We start from the raw sequence: 25004 nt of genomic DNA, 5'->3' as shown, positions 1-25004 counted from the left end.
ATCTCCTCCACAGCATAGGGAGCAGTGATCACTAATGCCATCACTCATCCCCATACAGAAGCGTTCCTTCCTGACAACTCGCTCGTCAGTGGAGGAGACACTTTTACATGCAGCGATCTCCTCCAGAGTACAGGGAGCAGTGATCACTAATGCCATCATTCATCCCCATACAGAAGCGTTCCTTCCCGACAGTCGGCTGCTCGTCAGTGGAGGAGACACATTTACATGCAGCGATCTCCTCCACAGTACAGGGAGCAGTGATCACTAATGCCATCGCTCGTCCCCTTACTGATCACACGGTGCACACATGTTTGGTTACTCAGCACTTTATTTGCGGAGGTCAGGCGTCACTAGCGCACACTTCTCTGGATTCAATAGTCCTTTTTCGTATAATTTGGCAATAACAACACATTTTCTTACACGTTTCATTTTCCAGAGTTAATGTTTTCTTATTTTATTTTTTACATTTTTACTTAGTTTTTGCTCACATTTCTTCACATAGATATTTTATTGTTATTTTTATACTTTCCCTGTTTTCATGTTTTCCCACTTTTCTGCTCATCTGAGCTCCGGTATTGGTGCAGTGATGCATCGCCTGTATATATACAGTGCTAACCCCAGACGAAGGCTTGGATGCCGAAACGTCGGCCTGACAACCTGCGAGACCGCGGTCGTGTGCGTTCAGCCTGCAGTACATTATTCCCCAGCTGCTCTGGTCCCACTAAGCCAGGGATGCTCAACCTGCGGCCCTCCAGCTTGTAAAACTACAACTCCCACAATGCCCTTCTGTAGGATGATATCTGTAGGCTGTCAAAGAATGATGGGAGTTATAGTTTTGCAACAGCTGGAGGGCCGCAGGTTGAGCATGCCTGCGCTAAGCCGTTAACCTGTGAGACCTTCACACCTACATTGATCGGTTCCTTGGTGCGCTACTGCACATCGGCACAATTGTGGGCATTTAACCCCTGCTGTAATGTTATGTGTATGTGCTGCTTCTCCTCCGCACGTCCCGCACTGTAGCATTAGTGATTAGTGGGGCTAGATACTGTGCAGAGACACACAGCCTTCAGATGGCCGTTTCTGGGTTCGTTCCCTGGATCTCTGCATTGTGCGACTCATTCGTAATCGTTCCATACATTATAGAGTTTTAACTATATGGTTCATATGAATATTTTTGTGTCCTTTACACTCGTGTTCTGTATGGTTGTTGTATGCATGTGAATGTGGCAGCTAATTTATGCCGGCTCCCATGTTAGTAGCGGCTTCGAGTAATGCTGTTTATACGGTTCGGCTGTACAGTTCTGTTCTTCAGTATGGAAAGTCTAAAACACGTTATGGCGCAACGCATGTAAGCCCGTGCTTTAGAAACTAAATTCAATATCTGTCAATCCACTGGCGCTAATGCTTCCTAAGTGCTGCAGTACCGCAATACCTGCTGCTAAGGATGCCTCATAATACCGCGCACAACCGTCTCCACTCCTGCAGAGCCAGACCCCATCACATATCGCTATATAAATCAGGATGACCTTGCTGTCGACTCTTCCTCTTTGTTAGGCTCCTGTTGGATTCTTGTGGGTCTGGTATCTCTTTCGCAGGAGTTCTCCCCGGCCGGTGGCGTTCTCCGTAATGATAGCTCGCGCTCGCACAGGAGTAACCTAGTGACGTCACTTACCGAGCTACGGATCACTATAGGTGACAAACGTCCAACGCGTTGTCCTTCGTCAGGGAATCAATGACACCTCCCTCTCATAGCTCCACCATATTCCCTACATTTCTTGCTTTTCTGTATTCAAACTTTGGGACATCTGGGGTATAGTCTCCAATAACCGCATCCTCTTTTACTATACCCCAGTATTTATTGACTATTCATATTTTGTCTGTCCATTATATGGTATAATGATAGGTGGAAAACCTTCCTCACTTTTTTCTGCACTTCATGAACCTTCTTATTTGTCGGATCTTCCGGATTTGTCTGTTAAGCTGCTCGTTTCTTTGTTATACCCCTTTGATTCGAATCTTTTCTGCACTATGTTCAGCTTCAACTTTTTATATTCCTCTATTTCAGAGCAATTCCTTTTTTTCTGTAAAAACTCCTGGGTATGTTATCAAGCCACCGAGGTAGGAATAGAACTATTGGCATCACTGGGTTTATTGAATGTCTTGGTGCAGAGCTTTTCCTTCTCAATATAAATGGTGAAAGCTAAACATTTTTTTATTTTTATTTCTTTAATACTATAGCTCGGTGTGAATTCTAAATAAAAGTCAGTTTTATTCTTATCTTTAAAAAATTCCCAAAGTGTTTTTTCTCCCCCCTCCCATATAAAAAGCACATCATCTATAAAACGCCGCCATAGGACGAGGCCCGCTCGGAGCTCATCATCTGGGTGTACGGTCACGTGTTCCCACCACTCTACATATAAATTATATCGGACAAACAAAAAGACAAATAAAGAAAAGGATGGGAGAACATGCGTATAACAGCCAAAGGAAGTTCGAGGGACATCTAGTATTAAGGCATTACATATGTTTTATGGGGTGGAATTAGTAAAGATAGATGAGCGGGGAGGAGATTACATTAAAAGCATCTCAAGAGCAGAAACAAAGTGGATCTTCAATATGGATACATTGGCACTGAAAGGTTTAAATGTGGAAATAGAGTACTTGCTTTCGATTAAAGGGGGGACATGTATTTGAAAGCTAGATGTGGCATATAAAGAGTTAAGGCAGGCAAACCAAGGAGATATAAAAGGGATGTATCGCTGAGTGCCAGATTGATTCCCTGACAAAGGACAAGGTATTGTCCTGAAACGCGTTGGACGTTTGGCACCTGTAGTGATCCGTAGATTGGTTAGTGACGTCACTAGGTTGCTCTGTGCGAGCTTTCAAACTTATCAGTACGAAGAACGGCACCGGCCGGGGAGTACTCCTGCACAAGAGATACCAGTCCCACAAGAATCCTATTGTTAAGTCTGCAACAGGAGCGTAACAAAGATCACAGCAGCGGAAGAATCAATAGCAAGGTAATCTTGATTTATCTATTGATATGCGATTGTGGTCTAGCTCTGGCAGGTTTGGAGTGGACTAGTAGTGGAGAAGGTAGTGAGCGGTATTGTGTATTTAATGCTTTAAAAACTTTGCCATACAAAATATTAGAATGGCTTCTCTCCTGTGTGGATTCTCTGATGTCTAACAAGAACAGATTTATTTGTAAAACATTTCCCACATAGTGAACAGAAATACGGCTTTTCTCCTGTGTGAATTCGCTGATGCCTAACGAGAACTGATTTATTTGTAAAACATTTCCCACATTCTGAACATGAATACGGCTTCTCTCCTGTGTGAATTCTCTGATGATAACGAAGTTTTGCTTGTTCTATAAAACTTTTCCCACATTCTGAACATGAATATGGCTTTTCTCCTGTGTGAATTCTCTCATGTTTGACAAGATTTGATTTAACTGTAAAGCATTTCCCACATACAGAACATGAATATGGGGTCTCTCCTGTGTGAACTCTCTCATGTATAACAAGATTTGATTTTGCTGTAAAACACTTCCCACATATTAAACAAGAATATGGCTTCTCTCCTGTGTGAATTCTCTTATGTGTAATGAGATGGGAGTTGTTTGTAAAACATTTGCCACATATTGAACATGAATATGGCTTCTCTCCTGTGTGATTTCTCTCATGTTTAACAAGACTTGGTTTGTTTGTAAAGCATTTCCCACATTGTGAACATGAATATGGTTTCTCTCCTGTGTGAGTTACCTCAACTATAACAAGATCTGATTTATCTAGAAAGCATTTCCCAAATTCTGAACGTAAATGATTTCTCTCTATATGAATTTGCTCATGTTTTACAAGACCTGATTTATTTGTTAAACATTTCCCATATTCTGAACATGAAAATGGTGTCTGTTCTGAGTGAATGCTCTCATGCTTTACAATATCTGATTGATTTGTAAAATGTTTGTCACTTAGTGAACATGAATACGGCTTCTCCCCTGTATGAATTCTCTCATGTTTAACAAGATCGGATTTCTGGCTAAAACAATTCCCATACTCTGAACATGAATGCGGCTTCTCTCCTGTGTGAATTCTTCTGTGTCTAAAAAGACCTACGCTTCTTGTAAGCTGTTTTCCATATTCACCACATTGAAACCTTTTACCTCCTTTCTGCCCATTACTTGTGGTGCCAATCTGTGATTCCTCATGATTAGGAGGATTATATGATGGATCTGTACTGTGAGGTCCTGGATGTACATTACAGGTAATGCAGTTTTCTCCTGAAGAGCGCTGCATATCTTCATCTTCTTCTTTATAATTTAGTGATAACATGATGTTTTCTTCAGAATTCTTACTGGGATTTCCTATAAGGATTAAAAAATAAATGTCATGATTTGTCATTCAAATAAAAAACTAGATAACAGTTGTAACATTCCTATTAGGCTGGACACACGTGCAGTTTTATAGAGCTTTTGTAGCCTAAATCCAGAAATGGATCCAGCGGGAAGAAGTTTCAGGCCGCTTTCAGACGAGCGTATCTGCAATGCGTATATAGTCTGGATGCTACGTTCTGGAATCAGCTGCTAATGTTAATGAATAGAGCTGTTCACATGGCGTATCATTTCCATCAGTATTTGAAATCCGCAGCATCTCCGAGTTTTGTGCGGATTCGTTTCCAAATAGGCCCATTACAGTCTGTGCAGTGCATAAATAATGAAGGAAGGAAGAAATACGCATGGAAATCTTGATGAAATCCTGAAGTAATCCTGATGACAACACTGATGGTAGATCATCCGGATCCTGAGCCAGAATACTGACGGATTTCAATTACGCTCGTCTGAAAGCGCCCCCAAGTCTAACTTCTGGCCAAAAGGACCGTTGCCCAGGATCTATGGGGAATGGTCCGTTAGCTCTAAATTGTAAGGAATCTTTTAGGTGGAAAACTTCACTGCCCGGAGAAACGCTAAAACAAAGCAAAAACTCTTTGTCGGTATACAGATAAAACACATAAAGGGGTAGGAGAAATTCCCTACTAGCTCCAGTATCGAGTGTTTTGTGCGATTAATCCTCATACATCTTTTTGTGAGGAATTACGAGACATCCTACAGGAGGCACTGGAATCCAAACTCATTACCAAATCAGAATTCAATTTTATGCGCCCCCAACACCCCCAGCTGGCTTGTTTTTACAGCCTCCCGAAGGTACACAAAGGCTTGAACCCACTGAAAGGCAGAGACCGATTGTCTCAGGCACTGGTAGTTTCACACACCAAATCATTGCCCTTTCCCTCATATGTTCTAGACTCCATGGTGATCGCGAAAAAAACTGGATGGAATGCAGATTGATGAAGAAGTCCTCTTAGCCAGTCTGGACGTGGAGACATTGTATAGCTCAATCCCCGATGATAAGGGTGGTGATGCAGTAGGGTTTTTCCTACAAGAACGAGGCATCTAATATAGGGCCCACAATGCTCTGGTAATACGTCTTCTTAGATTTATCCTCAAACACAATATTTTTGTCTTTGACCGCTGCAGCTAAAAGGCGTGGTGATGGGAGCCCCTGTGCCCCATCGTATGCCTAATTTATATCTAGGCTTGTGGGAAAGGGCTGATAGTGTTCGGGAAAGACATGGAAGAATGGGCACCTCACATCGTGCTGTGGGTACAGTTCATAGACGTACATGCTCATCTTTTGGAAAGGATCTACGGACAGATTTCACAACTTTGTGGCAGCCCTTAATATTAACTCCATGGGCCTCTTTTTTACGTCCAAAATCAACTGCACGCAAATAAAATTTTTTGGACTTTACAGTCCTTAGGGATAAGGAGGGCAACGTCAGTACCCGCCTCTTTCGTAAGGACCGCCACTAACTGGAGAGATGTCATCCTTACTCGGAGGAAAGGTATCACTAAAGGACAGTACCTACAGGTGCGCCGTAATTGTTCTACCATGTCTGGCTCTCAGAGATCAGCTGGCGACCTGAGAGACTGAGATTTTTATAGTGAGGATACCCTATGACCATTCTCAAACAGGGCGACCATCACTCTCTTGGCTGCGATCAGGAGTCATTACTAAACCCTCGAATCTGGGTGGATGTGAAGGAAAGGGTTCACATTGTGACTGCCTTTGGTGCAGCTCACAGAGAGATGAGAGTTGCTGACTAAATATTGGGGGATTCTTGACCCCGATGTGGGACATCTAGTGGGGTCCGGACCATCTAACATTTCATCGAGGTCACAACCTCAGGGACAGACTTGCCCTTAGCTCTTTTCAAAAGCCACAGCCATCTAGCTGGCTTAGTCTGTCCATTAAGGGTAAGTTCCGCTGTGGCAAGTGTATTGCCTGCGGCTTCATCAAAACGGGTCACACAGGTCATTCAACATCAGGACCTTTATTAGCTGCAGGACCAGTGGTGTTGTCTACTTGGCCACCTCCATTTGTGGCCTCCAATATGTTGGCAAGACCATACGTGAGTTTTGCCAGAGAATAGGGGAACATCTTAATGATATTCTCAGCAAATCAGACCCCCCAAAGCATGCCATGTAGAGAGTTGTCATTCTGGGGATATCAGTGAAATTTTGTTTCAGGGCATTGAACAAATTAAACCTTCCCCACGTGGCGGTAACTCTGATAGACGGCTCCTGCAGAAAGAGGCACAATGGACCTTTCGACTGCAGAAAATATGACCCAGAGGTCAGAATGAACATATTTCATATACATTTTTTGGATTAGGCAGTGACGTTATCACCACAGTCTTGACGTCACCCATCATGGGTGGTAATAACCCTATTTTCCCACTGCTGGGGCAGATTCCAAACTAAAGAGACCTTTTATGTTAAACTGGAGAAACTAGCTTAAACAGAGGTAGAGGGGCGAGACATCTTACATTGCTGTCCTAACACCTATCCCAAGGCAGATTAATCACACCTAATAGCTTCAGCCATGCAAATGCAGTCAACATCGTACCTGCATCTGGTCCCTGACCTCATGTTGATTATGATGGTCAGACCACGTTGACTGAAGCACAAGCCACCAGTATTACATTTTGGAAATTTCTCGTAAAGGTCATTCTAATTCAGGAAGCCAGTCAGATCACAAGTGAAACATCCTGAAGAGCAAATACAAGTCCAGACTTCTTACAACTGATATATCATCCACAGAGCCCTCGATTGTCCAGAAGTGAAGGCCAGAATGAGAAGGTTATAAATGGAGTTTTCTGGTGACTGCCCCGCACCAGCACTAGCCAGCTTACTGCAATTAACACCGGTATAACAGCATGGTGTGAACTGAGCGCGAACCAGTGTGTCACGAGGAGAGAGATACCCCAACCTCTTACACACCTGTGCAGATTGGGGCTTGTCATCTTCATAGCTATAGGGAGACTCTCAGACAGAGTAAGGGCGCCAAGGAAAGTCAGGTGTAACGCCCACGGAGACAGAGAGTAAGCCATATTAAAGACCATGGAGATTTATCCAGGCTGCTCTTCCCATACGCGAGTCGCAATTTCCCGGAGCTGGAGTAAGAGGAGTCCGTTTTATTGGGCGCCTCTCTGCCACTCCGCACACCAGAAACTCACGTCTCAGTCAACCACGAGCTAAAACTTTCTGTCGCAAGTTATAGAAAATCAGGCGGGTGTACTAAGACACGCCCCTCCCAGTAAGCCCCACCCCTTTTTATTGCCACTTTTAATAAGTGGTGAGAACCTCTAAAAGTCACAAACTATGGGCAAATATCCCAAGCATCAAAATATGCAACTTTTTAGGCCACTGTTATGACATGAAGATCCCATTGTGTATTATGTGAGACTGTAAGCATCAAGCTGGTGGTCCTACGTGAGACCAGTGTCAGTTCCAGCTGTGTCCACCCTATTCCTCCCACCATCTTAGAGAGCCACGTTTACCACTCACAGGACAAGTAGATCCTGGAGATGTCTGACACTCTGCATATTGTAGCATATTTATTATTTCTTGTGGGGAAGAGACAATCAGTAATTCCCCGATTCTTTCTGGGTTTTGGTTCCCCAGCATTCAGCGCTGTATAACTGACCGGATAGCGGTATTCTCTGGGCCATGTGATGACGACGACTCCGCATTTCTATAGGATTTTTATCTTTTACACAATAATCTGCACAGGGCGATGTGACTGCAGGAACCGCGAGTATCTGCAGGATTATATCGGTTATACTGCAGCTTTCATCACAGCCGGTGCCCCCAAAACCTGATGCTAAGCCGAATGTCCAGCCTGGACCATGAGGGGATGGAGAGAAGATCCTGGAGAGGATGTCTATGTACAGTCACATCTCCCTCCGCTCCTGCACATAACACAGGGGTCACTGCCCGGAGTGCTCCTTTACTGCAGCTCTAAGGTGGAGCCTCACCTGAAGAAACCTCCCAATTCCCTTCCTCCATTCATGATTCCATACCTGTGGTCACATGGACTGGAATGTCCTCCTCCACCTCACTCTTACACGGGGGATCGCCCATCATCCGCTCTTCTTCATCCTCCACTTTAATATCAGTCACATCTTCCCCCTGATTTGTCATCTGTAACAATTCAGGACAATACAGCAGACAGGTGGGAAATCTAACAGATCCACATAAGAGACCCCCACAATCTATGACCCCTCTATGACTGCAGGACCCCCCTATATAGATGTGTATAGGGCTCAGCTCCATCTACCTGATGGTTCTCTGGGAGCTTCTCCACTGGACAGTCCTGGGAATACAGAGGACGGGGACATCTCTCGGGGGGACTTCTCCTCCTGGAATCACAACCTATAGGAGATAACACACAGACTGTATTATATATGAGATGATGGGAGTAGTATGCAGGGGACCTTTACATCTCTATCATTAGGAAGGTCTCCTCTCACCTGGTAATGTCAGAGGCCGGGGCTCCTCCATCATGGCCTCCTCGTACAGATCCTCCTGTCCTTCTATATACTCCCACTCCTCCATGGAGAAATAGACCGCCACATCCTGACACCTTACAGGAACCTGAAAACACAATGACACCGTCATCACCCAGACCCCTCCAGTGCTGTTACTGGAGAACCTCCCAGTATTCCCAGCAGGGTCACCTCTCCAGTCAGCAGCTCCATCATCTTGTGGGTGAGTTCTAGGACCTTCTGCTCATGTTTCCGGAGGGGAGGCTCTGTGTTGGTGGCCCTGTTCCATGTTCCTGATCTATGGAGATGGATGATGGGAGTCCTCCCCAAAGTCTTGACTATTGTGTAATCCTGTGGATGGAGAGAGACACTGACTCCAGATCTACAATCAGGACCCTGATCTTGGCTCTGTCTCCATCAGCTGCCCCCGGAATCTCTGGACATTTCCCTCCCCGTCAGCTCGTCTCGTCCACTATGTTGGTGGACACAGGTGCTCTCGGCTGATACATGGAGCACCCAGAGAAAATCCATCGCTCCTTAAGGGTCTCTGCTGGACATTCACCCTTCGTCATACTGTACATCGGGCGTAAAATGTACCCGGGCAAACAGAAAACATGAGAAATGTGGTATGGCTCTGTAAAGTGATGCTCTGCAGGACGCTTAACTGATATGCATGCAGGAGTAATGCTCTGCAGAGTGGTCAGTTAATATACAAGTAGGAGGAATGCTCAGCAGGTGGGTAACTATCAAATATGTGTGATCATCTGCAGAGTGGTCAGATGATATACATGCAATATACTCCGCTGCAGAATGGTCAGATGATGTACAGTACAGACCAAAAGTTTGGACACACCTTCTCATTCAGAGAGTTTTCTTTATTTTCATGACTATGACAATTGTAGATTCGCACTGAAGGCATCAAAACTATGAATTATCACATGTGGAATTATATACATAACAAACAAGTGTGAAACAACTGAAAATCTGTCATATTCTAGGTTCTTCACAGTAGCCACCTTTTGCTTTGATTACTGCTTTGCACACTCTTGGCATTCTCTTGATGAGCTTCAAGAGGTAGTCACCTGAAATGGTCTTCCAACAGTCTTGAAGGAGTTCCCAGAGATGCTTAGCACTTGTTGGCCCTTTTGCCTTCACTCTGCGGTCCAGCTCACCCCAAACCATCTCGATTGGGTTCAGGTCTGGTGACTGTGGAGGCCAGGTCATCTGGCGCAGCACCTCATCACTCTCCTTCATGGTCAAATAGCCCTTACACAGCCTGGAGGTGTTTGGGGTCATTGTCCTGCTGAAAAATAAATGATGGTCAAACTAAGCGCAAACCGGATGGAATAGCATGCCGCTGCAAGATGCTGTGGTAGCCATGCTGGTTCAGTATGCCTTCAATTTTGAATAAATCCCCAACAGTGTCACCAGCAAAGCCCCCCCACACCATCACACCTCCTCCTCCATGCTTCACGGTGGGAACCAGGCATGTAGAGTCCATCCGGTCACCTTTTCTGCGTCGCACAAAGACACGGTGGTTGGAACCAAAGATCTCAAATTTGGACTCATCAGACCAAAGCACAGATTTCCACTGGTCTAATGTCCATTCCTTGTGTTCTTTAGCCCAAACAAGTCTCTTCTGCTTGTTGCCTGTCCTTAGCAGTGGTTTCCTAGCAGATCTTCTACCATGAAGGCCTGATTCACACAGTCTCCTCTTAACAGTTGTTCTAGAGATGTGTCTGCTGCTAGACCTCTGGGTGGCATTGACCTGGTCTCTGATCTGAGCTGCTGTTAACCTGCGATTTCTGAGGCTGGTGACCCGGATGACCTTCTCCTCCGCAGCAGAGGTGACTCTTGGTCTTCCTTTCCTGGGGCGGTCCGCATGTGAGACAGTTTCTTTGTAGCGCTTGATGGTTTTTGTGACTGCACTTGGGGACACTTTCAAAGTTTTCCCAATTTTTCGGACTGACTGACCTTCATTTCTTAAAGTAATGATGGCCACTCGTTTTTCTTTACTTAGCTGCTTTTTTCTTGCCATAATACAAATTCTAACAGTCTATTCAGTAGGACTATCAGCTGTGTATCCACCTGACTTCTCCACAACGCAACTGATGGTCCCAACCCCATTTATAAGGCAAGAAATCCCACTTATTACACCTGACAGGGCACACCTGTGAAGTGAAGACCATTTCAGGTGACTACCTCTGGAAGCTCATCAAGAGAATGCCAAGAGTGTGCAAAGCAGTAATCAAAGCAGAAGGCGGCTACTGTGAAGAACCTAGAATATGACATATTTTCAGTTGTTTCACACTTTTTTGTTATGTATATAATTCCACATGTGATAATTCATAGTTTTGATGCCTTCAGTGCGAATCTACAATTGTCATAGTCATGAAAATAAAGAAAACTCTCTGAATGAGAAGAAAGTGTGTCCAAACTTTTGGTCTGTACTGTACATGCAATATACTCCGCTGCAGGCTGGTCAGCTGATGTAATGCTCTGCAGATTCAGGCAAACAGCTGATCACCACATGGAGCATTATTCTTACATACATATCACCAGATCACCCTGCAGAACATCACTTGTGGATATGTCCACCCTCAGAGCATTGCTCCTGCATGCATATCAGCTAGAGGTGGATTTACACGGCCAGATTATCGGGAACGACTGTTACCAACAATCTGCCCGTCTAAATGTGTCGCCAATGACCCGATGAACGAGCAAAACACTTGGGTGATCACTGCTCCCTATACTGTGGAGGAGATTGCTGTATCTAAAAGTGTCTCCTCCACTGACGAGCAGCCGACTGTCAGGAAGGAACGCTTCTGGATGGAGATGAGTGATGGCATTAGTGATCACTGCTCCCTATACTGTGGAGGAGATCGCTGCATGTAAAAGTGTCTCCTCCACTGACGAGCAGCCGACTGTCGGGAAGGAACGCTTCTGTATGGAGATGAGTGATGGCATTAGTGATCACTGCTCCCTATACTGTGGAGGAGATCGCTGCATGTAAAAGTGTCTCCTCCACTGACGAGCAGCCGACTGTCAGGAAGGAACGCTTCTGTATGGAGATGAGTGATGGCATTAGTGATGACTGCTCCCTATACTGTGGAGGAGATCGCTGCATGTAAAAGTGTCTCCTCCCCTGAAAAGCAGCCGACTGTCGGGAAGGAACACTTCTGGATGGAGATGAGTGATGGCATTAGTGATCACTGCTCCCTATACTGTGGAGGAGATCGCTGCATGTAAAAGTGTCTCCTCCACTGAAAAGCAGCCGGCTGTCGGGAAGGAACGCTTCTGTATGGAGATGAGTGATGGCATTAGTGATCACTGCTCCCTATACTGTGGAGGAGATCGCTGCATGTAAAAGTGTCTCCTCCACTGACGAGCAGCCGACTGTCAGGAAGGAACGCTTCTGTATGGGGATGAGTGATGGCATTAGTGATCACTGCTCCCTATACTGTGGAGGAGATCGCTGCATGTAAAAGTGTCTCCTCCACTGACGAGCAGCCGACTGTCGGGAAGGAACGCTTCTGTATGGAGATGAGTGATGGCATTAGTGATCACTGCTCCCTATACTGTGGAGGAGATCGCTGCATGTAAAAGTGTCTCCTCCACTGAAAAGCAGCCGACTGTCAGGAAGGAACGCTTCTGGATGGAGATGAGTGATGGCATTAGTGATCACTGCTCCCTATACTGTGGAGGAGATCGCTGCATGTAAAAGTGTCTCCTCCACTGACGAGCAGCCGACTGTCAGGAAGGAACGCTTCTGTATGGAGATGAGTGATGGCATTAGTGATCACTGCTCCCTATACTGTGGAGGAGATCGCTGCATGTAAAAGTGTCTCCTCCACTGAAAAGCAGCCGACTGTCGGGAAGGAACGCTTCTGGATGGAGATGAGTGATGGCATTAGTGATCACTGCTCCCTATACTGTGGAGGAGATCGCTGCATGTAAAAGTGTCTCCTCCACTGACGAGCAGCCGACTGTCAGGAAGGAACGCTTCTGTATGGGGATGAGTGATGGCATTAGTGATCACTGCTCCCTATACTGTGGAGGAGATCGCTGCATGTAAAAGTGTCTCCTCCACTGACGAGCAGCCGACTGTCGGGAAGGAACGCTTCTGTATGGAGATGAGTGATGGCATTAGTGATCACTGCTCCCTATACTGTGGAGGAGATCGCTGCATGTAAATGTGTCTCCTCCACTGAGGAGCAGGCGATTGTCAGGAAGGAACGCTTCTGGATGGAGATGAGTGATGGCATTAGTGATCACTGCTCCCTATACTGTGGAGGAGATCGCTGCATGTAAAAGTGTCTCCTCCACTGACGAGCAGCCGACTGTCAGGAAGGAACGCTTCTGTATGGAGATGAGTGATGGCATTAGTGATCACTGCTCCCTATACTGTGGAGGAGATCGCTGCATGTAAAAGTGTCTCCTCCACTGAAAAGCAGCCGACTGTCGGGAAGGAACGCTTCTGGATGGAGATGAGTGATGGCATTAGTGATCACTGCTCCCTATACTGTGGAGGAGATCGCTGCATGTAAATGTGTCTCCTCCACTGACGAGCAGCCGACTGTCAGGAAGGAACGCTTCTGTATGGAGATGAGTGATGGCATTAGTGATCACTGCTCCCTATACTGTGGAGGAGATCGCTGCATGTAAATGTGTCTCCTCCACTGACGAGCAGCCGACTGTCGGGAAGGAACACTTCTGTATGGAGATGAGTGATGGCATTAGTGATCACTGCTCCCTATACTGTGGAGGAGATCGCTGCATGTAAAAGTGTCTCCTCCACTGAAAAGCAGCCGACTGTCAGGAAGGAACGCTTCTGGATGGAGATGAGTGATGGCATTAGTGATCACTGCTCCCTATACTGTGGAGGAGATCGCTGCATGTAAAAGTGTCTCCTCCACTGACGAGCAGCCGACTGTCGGGAAGGAACGCTTCTGTATGGAGATGAGTGATGGCATTAGTGATCACTGCTCCCTATACTGTGGAGGAGATCGCTGCATGTAAAAGTGTCTCCTCCACTGACGAGCAGCCGACTGTCGGGAAGGAACACTTCCTTCCTGACAATCGGCTGTAACATCATGCAGTGTAAACCTGCCTTAAAGGGGTTGTCTGGGTACAGAGCTGACATGTCCCCATTTTCACCCCTTCGACCCTCTGGGATGAGCATCAGAGCTTTTCATGTATCGCGCAGGGCAAGGGCTTTCTATGGAGATCCGGTGACGTACCAGGCTCTCCATGGGTAAGCTAGGCGGACTGTAAAATGGCTAGGGCAGCGCTAGAGACCGCCACAAAGAGCCCTTATCCTGCGCGGGTCAGCATGGAATACTCCGATGCTCATGTCAGGAGGGCCGGAGGGGGAAAGAATGGGATATGTCGGGGTTCAGCTCCTGCAGAGCATTACTTCTGTCTCCATATTAACATTACTGCTCTGCAGAACATTGCTCCTGCATGCATATCTGTTAAGCATCTCGCAGAGCATCCCTTTACAGAGCCCTAGCACATTTTCTCCTTCTCCTGTTCTCCATGTTTCCCGGTACATATTATGTGCGATGCAGAATTTTATCTGAGCGCTGAACTAACCTCTGCTTTCCACCCGATCAGTAGACACTGGCAGGATCAGTTTAGTTATAAGATTCCTGACGTGTCACGTGACATCACCCACATGTGGCAGCATAATCAGCAAAGCCGTGTCCTCTCAACCGGTGGCCAATAATAAACTGCCAGTATCGGACTGACGGTATCTCATCAGCCTCCACACAGGCAGTGCCCCCAACCCCCCTCCATTATGGTATGTATATAACCCAACAACGAGAGTAACAGGAGCCCGCACACAGGAGCCCCACACAGGAGCTCCACACAGGAGCCGCACAGGAGCCCCACACAGGAGCTCCACACAGGAGACGCACACAGGAGCCGCACACAGGAGACGCACACAGGAGCCGCACACAGGAGCCCCACACAGGAGCCGCACACAGGAGCTGCACACAGGAGCCCCACACAGGAGCCGCACACAGGAGCTGCACACAGGAGCCCCACACAGGAGCCGCATCCACAGGAGCTGCACACAGGAGACGCACACAGGAGCCCCACACAGGAGACGCACACAGGAGCCGCACACAGGAGCCCCACACAGGAGACGCACACAGGAGCCGCACACAGGAGACGCACACAGGAGCCGCACACAGGAGCCCCACACAGGAGCCCCACACTGGAGCCCCACACTGGAGCCCCGCACAGGAGCCCCGCACTGGAGTACTGCACAGGGGCCACACACTGGAGCCCCACACAGGAGCCCCGCACTGGAGTACTGCACAGGGGCCACACACTGGAGCCCCACACAGGAGCCGCGCACTGGAGCCCTGCACTGGAGCCTCGCACAGGGGCCACACACAGGAGCCGCACACAGGAGCCGCACACAGGAGCCCCACACAGGAGCCCCACACAGGAGCCCCACACAGGAGCCCCGCACACAGGAGCCCCGCACACAGGAGCCCCGCACACAGGAGCCCCGCACACAGGAGCCCCACACACAGGAGCCCCACACACAGGAGCCCCACACTGGAGCCCCACACTGGAGCCCCACACTGGAGCCCCACACTGGAGCTCCGCACTGGAGTACTGCACAGGGGCCACACACTGGAGCCCCACACAGGAGCCCCACACTGGAGCCCCACACTGGAGTACTGCACAGGGGCCACACACAGGAGCCCCACACTGGAGCCCCACACTGGAGCCCCACACTGGAGTACTGCACAGGGGCCACACACTGGAGCCCCACACTGGAGTACTGCACAGGGGCCACACACTGGAGCCCCACACTGGAGTACTGCACAGGGGCCACACACTGGAGCCTCTCACTGGAGTACTGCACAGGGGCCACACACAGGACAGGAGCCCCACACTGGAGCCCCACACTGGAGTACTGCACAGGGGCCACACACTGGAGCCCCACACTGGAGTACTGCACAGGGGCCACACACTGGAGCCTCTCACTGGAGTACTGCACAGGGGCATGTCTGCAGAGGAGAATGGAAACAAATCTGAATGTCAATAGATATAAATAGTGCAAATTATAACAGGTGCGTTTTCCATGCATTTAAGTGTGAATGGCGACAAAAAAAAAAGATGTATAATGAGGGAATTCGCTTTGTCCGGACTCATTCACACCAGCGTGTGCAGTCCAGAAATCACGCTCCATGGGTGTGTTCTCCTCCCTTCTGGACACTCTTATAGCGCACGGCATTATACTGATTTATAATGCTTTGCGTCTCTGCCTGACCTTCCTTCCACAGGATTATACTGACATAAAGCTGTGCGTCTCTGACATAATGCTGTGTGTCTCTGCCTGACCTTTCTTCTACAGGATCACACTGACATAAAGCTGTGCGTCTCTGCCTGACCTTCCTTCTACAGGATCACACTGACATAAAGCTGTGTGTCTCTGACATAAAGCTGTCAGTGTGATCCTGTAGCGGTAAGGTCTTGCAGAGACACACAGCATTATAAATCAGTATAATGCCGTGTGCTCTTATAAGATGAGCAGTGTCCAGCACGGAGGATGACACACACGGAGCCTGATTTCTGGACTGCACACGCTGGTGTGAATGAGTCCTAATGAAATATGGGATGAAGTCAGAGCCGTACATCCATCTCACACTGTGCTTTGCCGGTTCTTTATCTGGCTGCACACAGTACACGTATAGCTGAGCGCTGACGACACATACAAGTCCCCCTGACTGTACCAGTGGCTTCCTGACCACCACTCCAACAACATTAACATGTGTGACCTCAGGCTAAGGCAACGTACACCACACTCAGCACTAAACCTGTCACTACCAGAGCTTTGAGACGTTCTCACAGCTCTGTTTCTCCACCCCTGTGATGATGTCACTACTAGAGCTTGGAGGAGTTCCCTCTGCCCTGTTTCTCCGCCCCTGTGATGATGTCACTACTAGAGCTTGGAGGAGTTCCCTCTGCCCTGTTTCTCCGCCCCTGTGATGATGTCACTACTAGAGCTTGGAGGAGTTCCCTCTGCCCTGTTTCTCCGCCCCTGTGATGAGGTCTTTACTTTCGGTTTCCTTCCTCCCAGCTGTCCCTCCTGTGTTTGATTTCGCTGCCTTTAAATCACCCCTCCTCCTTTGTAGAGGTGCGGATTATACTTTTCATTTGAGCTGTATCTCTCGCTTGAGTATCTTCACCTGTGTGCTGGATCTGTGTTCTGCTGAAGCAAGTACTTCGGATATTGTCTGCTGACTTTGGATCTCTTTTCACTGCAGCCGCAGCTCCTTCAGTTAAGTGTACATTCATTTGTGATTTTCTGTTTGCTGGATCCCAGGTGACCCTGACTCCCTCCGTGTCTAGTGTAGGGAGCCGGTGGTCGTGTCCCCTCACTATTGTAGAGTGTTCAGGTGTTATATAGTCGAGGTACGAGGATATGCAATCATCCACCATTGGGGTGTTCGCATAGGCTGAGCAGCTTAGGGAGAGCTTTTAGGGTCTGACAGGGGTCACCCTTTATCCTCCCTAGTTTGGGTCCGGTCAGTTGCTTTTCACTGTGTAGGCTCTTGTTGCTCACTTACTGCCGTGACAAAACCTCCCAGACCCACTGTTCCTACCTATATGCACAGTCACCCACAAGTGGCGGTCCCTACACTGGGATACATGTGCATACAACACACAAACAGATACACAGGCAAAGAGTAGTCGTGCGGGAAAAGGTCAAAAGACCGTGAAAGTAGGAATATTCATAAGTAGGATACCTAGGCCCTTATATCCCTATAAGGCCCTGGAAAAAGGTTAGGACCAGAGACAACTCATTCCTCCCCAGATGGACGAATGGAAGTCTCTGTCTCAGGCCCAGATACAAACAACAGGGAATATAACAAAAGCAAACAAACGTGACACTTAACTTCTGTAGAGACGGACGAGCAGGAACACCAGAGACGACCTCACACCAACTCAGTCAAACCCAAATGTAGCTATCTACCACATAGTCAGAAGGGTGGGGTCAGACTATAAAGGGTAGAAGTGATGACCACTGAGCAACAGCTGAGAAAAGGGAAGTGGTCATTAACCCTATAAACACTGAATCAAGAGAAATCAAGGAGGCTGTTAGATTCCTCCATGCTCAGCCAATCTCCTTGATTTCCTGACATCAGTCACCCGAGGGACCGTGACAGTAACCCGACCCCCCCCCCTTCTATGGGTGACCTCCGGGCACCCAGGACCAACCTTATCAGGATGGGCTCTGTGAAAGGCCTTCACCAGTCGATTCGCATTAACATCAGCCTCTGGAACCCACATCCTCTCCTCTGGTCCTTAACCCTTCCAGTGGACGAGATACTGGAGGGATCTACGGAGAACTCTGGAGTCCACAATCCTGCCGATTTCAAATTCTAAATTACCGTCCACCAAGACAGGAGCGGGAGGCAAGGAGGACAGCTCAACAGGTTCGACACATTTCTTCAACGACTTATGAAATATGTTATAAATTTTCAAAGCCTGAGGAAGTGCCATGTAGTTTCACAATGTTATCGACAATCACCTGTGCAAGAGTTTTGGCATTAGGTAGAGCAGGCAATCCTATGAAATGCGCAAATTTGCTAAACCGATTAACTACCACTAGGATCAAGTTTTTTTCCAAAATAATTTGGTAAATCCGTGATAAAGTCTATGGACAAATGCGTCCAAGGTCTGGACGGGATGGGTAATGGAAGAAGAGATCCAGAAGGCTAAGTATGTGTCACCTTAGCACGAGCGCATGTACAACAGGCTGACACATAGTCCTCAACACACTTACGCAGCCCCGGCCACCAAAATCTGCACAAGATGAGATCGACAGTGGCTCTACTCCCAGGGTGTCCAGCCAACACAGTACAGTGATGTTCCTCAAATACCTTATGACGTAAGTCTGAAGGAACAAACTATTTCCCTGGAGGACAAGAGTCCGGAGCATCCTCCTGGGCCTCCAGCACCTTAGCCTCAAGATCAGGATATAGGGCGGATATGACTAGCCATTCAGACAAAATAGGACTAGGATCTTTAGAATCCCCCCCCAGAAAGCTGCGTGACAAAGCATCCGCCTTGACGTTCTTAACCCCAGGGTGGTAGGTGACAATGAAGTTAAATCTGGTGAAAAACAACAAACATCTGGCCTGCCTAGGATTCAGTCGTTTAGCTGACTCAAGGTAAGCCAGATTTTTAGGTATCAGTAATCACCGTTATAGGATGAATTGCTCCTTCCAACCAACGCTGCCATTCCTCGAATGCCAACTTAATGGCCAGCAATTCCCTATTACCCACGTCATAATTTCTTTCAGCAGTCGAGAGTTTTAGAGAAAAAAGCACATGGCCACCATTTACTGGGTAAAGGACCCTGTGACAAAACTGCTCCCACCCCTACCTCGGATGCGTCAACCTCTACCATGAATGGCTGAGACACGTCAGGTTGCACCAGAATAGGGGCTGAAGCAAAACATTACTTCACAGAAGAAAAGGCTTGTAACGCCGCATCAGACCAAACAGAGAAATAGACCCCTTTCTAGTCATGTCTGTTAAAGGTTTAACAACAGTTGAATAGTTCAAGATTAATTTACGGTAGTAGTTGGTGAATCCCAAAAACTGCATAAGCGCTTTCGTATTTTCGGGTCGATCCCAGTCCAACATGGCATGGACTTTCTCGGGATCCATATGAAAACCTAAGGGTGAGAGCAGGTAATGCAGGAATTGCTCCTTCCTGTACAGCAAATACACACTTTTCCATCTTCGCATACAATTTATTATCTCTTAGGATCTGTAACACCTGTCTCACATGATCCTGATGAGTCTCCATGTCTGGAGAATAAATTAGTATGTCATCAAGGTATACAACGACAAACCTCCCCACCAGATGATGAAGGATGTCATTGATAAAGTGTTGAAAAACCGCAGAAGCATTGGTTAACCCAAAGGGCATGACCAGGTTTCCAAAATGACCCTCAGGAACATTAAATGCGGTCTTCCACTCATCCCCCTCCTTGCCCCCCTCAGATCCAGTTTAGAGAACACCTTGACACCGACAATCTGACTAAACAAATCCGGAATCAAAGGAAGGAGGTAAGGATCATGGACGGAAATACGGTTGAGCTCACGGAAGTCCAGACATGGCCTCAGGGTACCATTTATTTTTTACAAAGAACAAACCAGCAGCCACTGGGGATTTGAATGGTCTGATATGACATTTCGACAAGCTCTCGTGATATACTCTCGCATGGCCTTTATTTCGGGCTCGGAAAAACTATACAACCAAGATTTGGGCAGTTTAGCTCCAGGAATAAGATTGACGGGACAATCATACTCCCGATGCGGGGGTAACTCCTCGTTACCACTCTCAGAAAATACATCAGAAAATTCGGAAACTAACGCGGGTACAGTTTTAGTGGTGACCACTGAGAAAGACGCTTTAAGACAGTTGGCAATGCAAAAATCACTTCAATTGAGAATCTGTCTCGCTTGACAGTAGATGGTAGGGTTATGTTTGCTTAACCATGGTAAGCACAAAACCATCGGAGCAGGCAGACCCTCCAACACATAACAGGAGATAGATTCCTGATGGAAATCACCCACTCTTAAATGAATGTCATTCACTACCTGCGACAGGCATTTTTGGGCGAGAGGTGCCGAGTCAATTGCAAAGACAGAAATACTATTCTCTAATGCACTAGTAGTCAACCCGTTAATGAGTACAAACTCTCCATCAATCGAGTTAACTCCTGCCCCACTGTCGATGAATGCTTCGATTTCCACAGTTTTGGACTCTAGCGCCACCTCGGCAGACAGGACAAATCGGGTACTACCGGTAAAAGACAAAAGTAAGTTTTCTGGCTTCCAATCCACACCACCAATAGTAATTTGGGGATAAAGCCTTTTTTTTGTTTACACCTTGACGCTGAACGTACGGACAACTATTCACAAAATGTCCCTTCTTTCCACAACAAAAACAGACTCCCTTCATATGACCAGAGCTCTTACCAGCAGTCCCAGGAGTAGCTCCCCCCAACTGTATAGGCTCCTCACAAGGCGTAACCACAGGTGTCTCTTTATCATAAGTGTCAAAGGAAGCCGCCACCTTATTGGACAGTACAGACGTTCAGCAAGGGACATAGCTGCTTCCAATGACTGGAGGGACGGTGATCCGGTCCGCAGAGAAAAAGCCCAAGACTGTGCATCATCCTTAAGCAAAGAAATGATCATACCCACACGTTGACACTCATCCCCAGAAGAGTATGGATGCAGCTTAAAGGGAACCTGTCACCGGGATTTTGTGTATAGAGCTGAGGACATGGGTTGCTAGATGGCATCTAGCACATCTGCAATACCCAGTCCCCATAGCTCTCTGTGCTTTTATTGTGTCAAAAAACCAATTTGATACATATGCAAATTAACCTGAGATGAGTCCTGTCCCTGACTCAGCTCACATACAGGACTCATCTCAGGTTAATTTGCATATGTATCAAATCGGTTTTTTGACACAATAAAAGCACACAGAGCTATGGGGACTGGGTATTGCGGATGTGCTAGTGGCCATCTAGCAACCCATGTCCTCAGCTCTATACACAAAATCCCGGTGACAGGTTCCCTTTAAAGTACAACTTACACGATTCCCTGAACTGAATGAAATTGTCACTACCCCCAGAAAATCTGTCCGGGAGGGCAACCTTAGGTTCAGGGCAGTCCTGGTACCCACCACCGGAACCAGCTGCCTGTTTCTGAATCTGTAAGACTGTCGCGCGGAGGTCAGCTAACTCCAAAGACAGTCCCTGCAGCTGTTCGGCCGGTACAGACATAGGATCCATAGCTGCACTGACCTGAACGAAATGGCGGTTTTTATGGTGGTAGATAATGTCACGATCAGTGTGGGGGGGGGGGGGACTCCACACTAAACACAGGAGGGAAGGGGAACAGTAACTGTGCCTCGAAACTAGGGAAGAAACAGGTCACCTCCTAACCAACCCTAATCCGGGCCCTGACTACCTATCAATATGAACAGACCGTGAAGGTAGGAATATTCGTATGCAGGAGACCTAGGCCTTTATATCCCTATAAGGACCTGGAAAAAGGTTAGGACCAGAGACAACCCCTTCCTCCCGAGATGGACGAATGGAAGTCTCTGTCTCGGGCCCAGATACAAACAGGGAATATAACAAACACAAACAAACGCGACACTTAACGTCTGTATAGACTGAAGAACAGAAACACCAGAGACTACCTCACACCAGCTCAGCCAAACCCAAATAAAGCTATCTACCACATAGTCAGAAGGGTGGGGTGAGACTATAAAGGGTAGAAGTGATGACCACTGAGGAACAGCTGAGAAAAGGGAAGTGGTCATTAACCCTATCAATACTGAATCAAGAGAAATCAAGGAGGCTGTTAGATTCCTCCACTGTCAGCCAATCTCCTTGATTTCCTGACATCAGTCACCTGAGGGACCGTGACAATAACTTTTTGGTCATGATTCACACATAGGCGTTTTTCATCACACGTTTTCCTTCACTGCACATTTACAGTATTTATATCTCAGTTTCCCAGTATCCCGGTCATTCCTAGACCGCGTCCCTTCTCCTCTGCAGACACGCTCCAGTGTGGGGCTCCAGTGCGGGGCTTCTGTGTGGGGCTCCAGTGTGGGGTCTCCAGTGCGGGGCTTCTGTGCGGGGCTCCAGTGCAGGGCTCCTGTGCAGGAAACCTGTTACTCTCGTTGTCGGGTTATTTCTCGATATGATTTTATATACATACCATAATGGAGGGGGGTTGGGGGCGCTGCCTGTGTGGAGGCTGATGAGATACCGTCAGTCCGATACGGCAGTTTATTACTGTGGCCCCCGGTTGTGTGGACACAGCATTGCTGATTACCCTTCCACATGCGGGGTGATGTCATGTGACACGTCTGGCGTCCCGGGTTGTGGTAGCCATGTCTTCTACAGGTACCGGATATTCAGACAACACCCAGATAACGGGAGTTTAGACAAATTGTAGACAGGAGTTATGGGGGTACATAGGAGACACATGTCAGATCACTCAGAGCCCCTGAAGAAGGTAACCAGATAATGTCGGAGGTCCCTCAGGTCAAGGGTGGGGGTGATTCTCCGCTTTTATGTATTATGGCCCTGATTTATCGACAGAGGACGATAAAAGTAAATTAATGAAGATGGCGAAGAACAGGAGATAAATCACAGGTGACACTATCCCCCAGACGTATTATCTCCTCCACACGCCGAGACCCTCCATAAGAAAAATGACCTCAAAAGTGAAGCGCTCCATAGAAAAGTCCACAAACACCTGGATTTCTGAAACTCCCTAAACTAAAACCGGTCACAGAATATCGGAAGATGAGTCTTACAAATAAAGGGACAAAAAGGGCAGAAAACCCAGAAACCACAGGGACTGAGGGACTACTGCTTAATGTGAGTGTATGAGGCCTGAAGGACTAGACCTTCAAGTGTAATCTCCATGTGTGATCAACAGTGACTATTGTGGACATATTATCTATTATTATATAGTGCCCTCCCCGATGTCTTCTTCACTAGGGTGTAATCCTGTGGATGGAGAGAGACACTGACTCCAGATCTCCCCTCAGAATCCCTCCCGGGATCATGGCCGCATCTCCAGTAATCTAGTCCCTAGAAGCTGGAATATTCTTCCCCTCCAGCCCCTTCTGGACTCTTCTAGAGAATCCCCCACCCCCCTTCCTCTGGCAGAGAGCTCCATAGTCCCCCTGCTCTTACAGTAAAGACTCCTCCTCTATGTTGTGGAGAAGCCTTCTTTCCTCTAGACGTAGTGGAGGCCTCCTTCTTCTAGTATCATCTAGATGTCAGACTAGTGGTAGAAATCCTCCCCCCAGGCCACACTGCCGCCATCTCCTGGGGACAACCTGCCTTCTTCCCTCCTCATGGCTCCACATCCCCCATCACTGAGCGGTGGCCGGTCTTCAGCTTCTCCGTCCCTTGGAAGGTCTGGAGGCCGTTCTCCAGGAGCCTCTTCCTATCACTTCCTATGATGGATTCTCCTTCCCGATGTCTGACTGGTTCCAGAATACAATAAAGAGGAGAGAAATCTAGAAAGGTTTACCTCTCCGCTCAGCAGGGAGATGATCTCCAAGGTGAGGTCTAATATTCTTCTGCTGATCTCCTTCCTGTCCATCCTTGGTGAAAGAGTTGGAGGAGATCCTCCAGGACAAGGAGAGACCCCGGGGATAAAGGGGGATTCTGGAGAGAAGACCAGGACCTGCTCTGTATCTGTGCAATGCAAGAGCTGCAGGACCTGGGATGACGTCACTGCCATGTGATCAGGAGGGGCGGAGCTCACCATTGGGGAGTAGTCTCGATGTAGGACCTGTGATGATGTCACCGTCATGTGATCAGGAGGGGCGGAGCTCAGCAATGGGGAATAGTGGTGATGTAGGACCTGTGATGACGTCACTGCCATGTGATCAGGAGGGGCGGAGCTCCGCAGTGGGGAGAAGAGGTGATGTAGGACCTGGGATGATGTCACTGCCATGTGATCAGGAGGGGCGGAGCTCAGCAGAGGCGAGAAGTGGTGACATAGGGCCTGTGATGATGTCACCGTCATGTGATCAGGAGGGGCGGAGCTTTTTAAGGAGAGACGAAAAGGGAGAAGAGTGAGAGATGAAAGCCAGAGAAATGCTGGGAGTTATTATTATTTATTATTATAGCGCCATTCATCCCCTGGCGCTGTACATATGATAAGCGGTGCACATACATGATACAGATAACTGTAATAAGCATAAACAAGACGGGTACAGAAGGAGAGAGGGCCCTGCCCTCAAGGCTTACAATCTACATGGTATGGGAGACGGACACAGGAGGTGCGGGTGAAGCAGGTCATGGCGGTATAGAGGCAGCAGGGTCACTGGTTGTAGGCTTGTCTGAAGAGGTGGTTGTCAGGTTTCTTTTGAAGGATTCCACTGTCGGTGAGAGTCTGATATGTTGGGGCAGCGAGTTCCAGAGTATGGGGGATGCACGGGAGAAATCCTGGAGGAGATTGTGGGAAGAGGCGATAAGAGGAGAGAAGGAGGTCCTGTGAGGATCGGAGAGTGCGTG

The 25004-nt window shown here is 47.7% G+C and overlaps 2 protein-coding genes across 2 annotated transcripts; both read right to left on the bottom strand.

Moving 5' to 3' along the window:
- Positions 1-2880: 2880 nt before the first annotated feature.
- On the bottom strand, positions 2881-8476 carry LOC122936062 (zinc finger protein OZF-like). Its single transcript, XM_044292063.1, has 2 exons — positions 8428-8476; positions 2881-4369 (listed from the first exon to the last, which is right to left on the bottom strand). The coding sequence occupies exon 2, from the start codon at positions 4335-4337 to the stop codon at positions 3150-3152; it is 1188 nt and encodes a 395-aa protein (XP_044147998.1). The 5' UTR covers positions 4338-4369; positions 8428-8476; the 3' UTR covers positions 2881-3149.
- LOC122936065 (gastrula zinc finger protein XlCGF66.1-like) lies at positions 8311-24189 on the bottom strand. The gene is made up of 5 exons (XM_044292067.1): positions 24013-24189; positions 9085-9243; positions 8878-9001; positions 8685-8779; positions 8311-8548 (listed from the first exon to the last, which is right to left on the bottom strand). The coding sequence occupies exons 1-5, from the start codon at positions 24082-24084 to the stop codon at positions 8414-8416; spliced, it is 585 nt and encodes a 194-aa protein (XP_044148002.1). The 5' UTR covers positions 24085-24189; the 3' UTR covers positions 8311-8413.
- Positions 24190-25004: the final 815 nt, after the last annotated feature.

This window comes from Bufo gargarizans, chromosome 4, assembly GCF_014858855.1.
Source record: "Bufo gargarizans isolate SCDJY-AF-19 chromosome 4, ASM1485885v1, whole genome shotgun sequence".
NCBI lineage: Eukaryota > Metazoa > Chordata > Amphibia > Anura > Bufonidae > Bufo > Bufo gargarizans.
This window is presented reverse-complemented; position numbering and strand designations above follow the sequence as displayed.

Bases quoted from the DNA above. Each gene is read 5' to 3' on its own strand.
- LOC122936065 (XM_044292067.1), bottom strand. From the start codon at position 24,084: ATGGACAGGAAGGAGATCAGCAGAAGAATATTAGACCTCACCTTGGAG. The intron at 9,002-9,084 runs GTGACCCTGCTG...TTGTGTTTTCAG, and splicing joins TGGAGCTGCTGACTGGAGAG to GTTCCTGTAAGGTGTCAGGA. The intron at 8,549-8,684 runs GTAGATGGAGCT...GAATTGTTACAG, and splicing joins AGCTCCCAGAGAACCATCAG to ATGACAAATCAGGGGGAAGA.
- LOC122936062 (XM_044292063.1), bottom strand. From the start codon at position 4,337: ATGTTATCACTAAATTATAAAGAAGAAGATGAAGATATGCAGCGCTCT.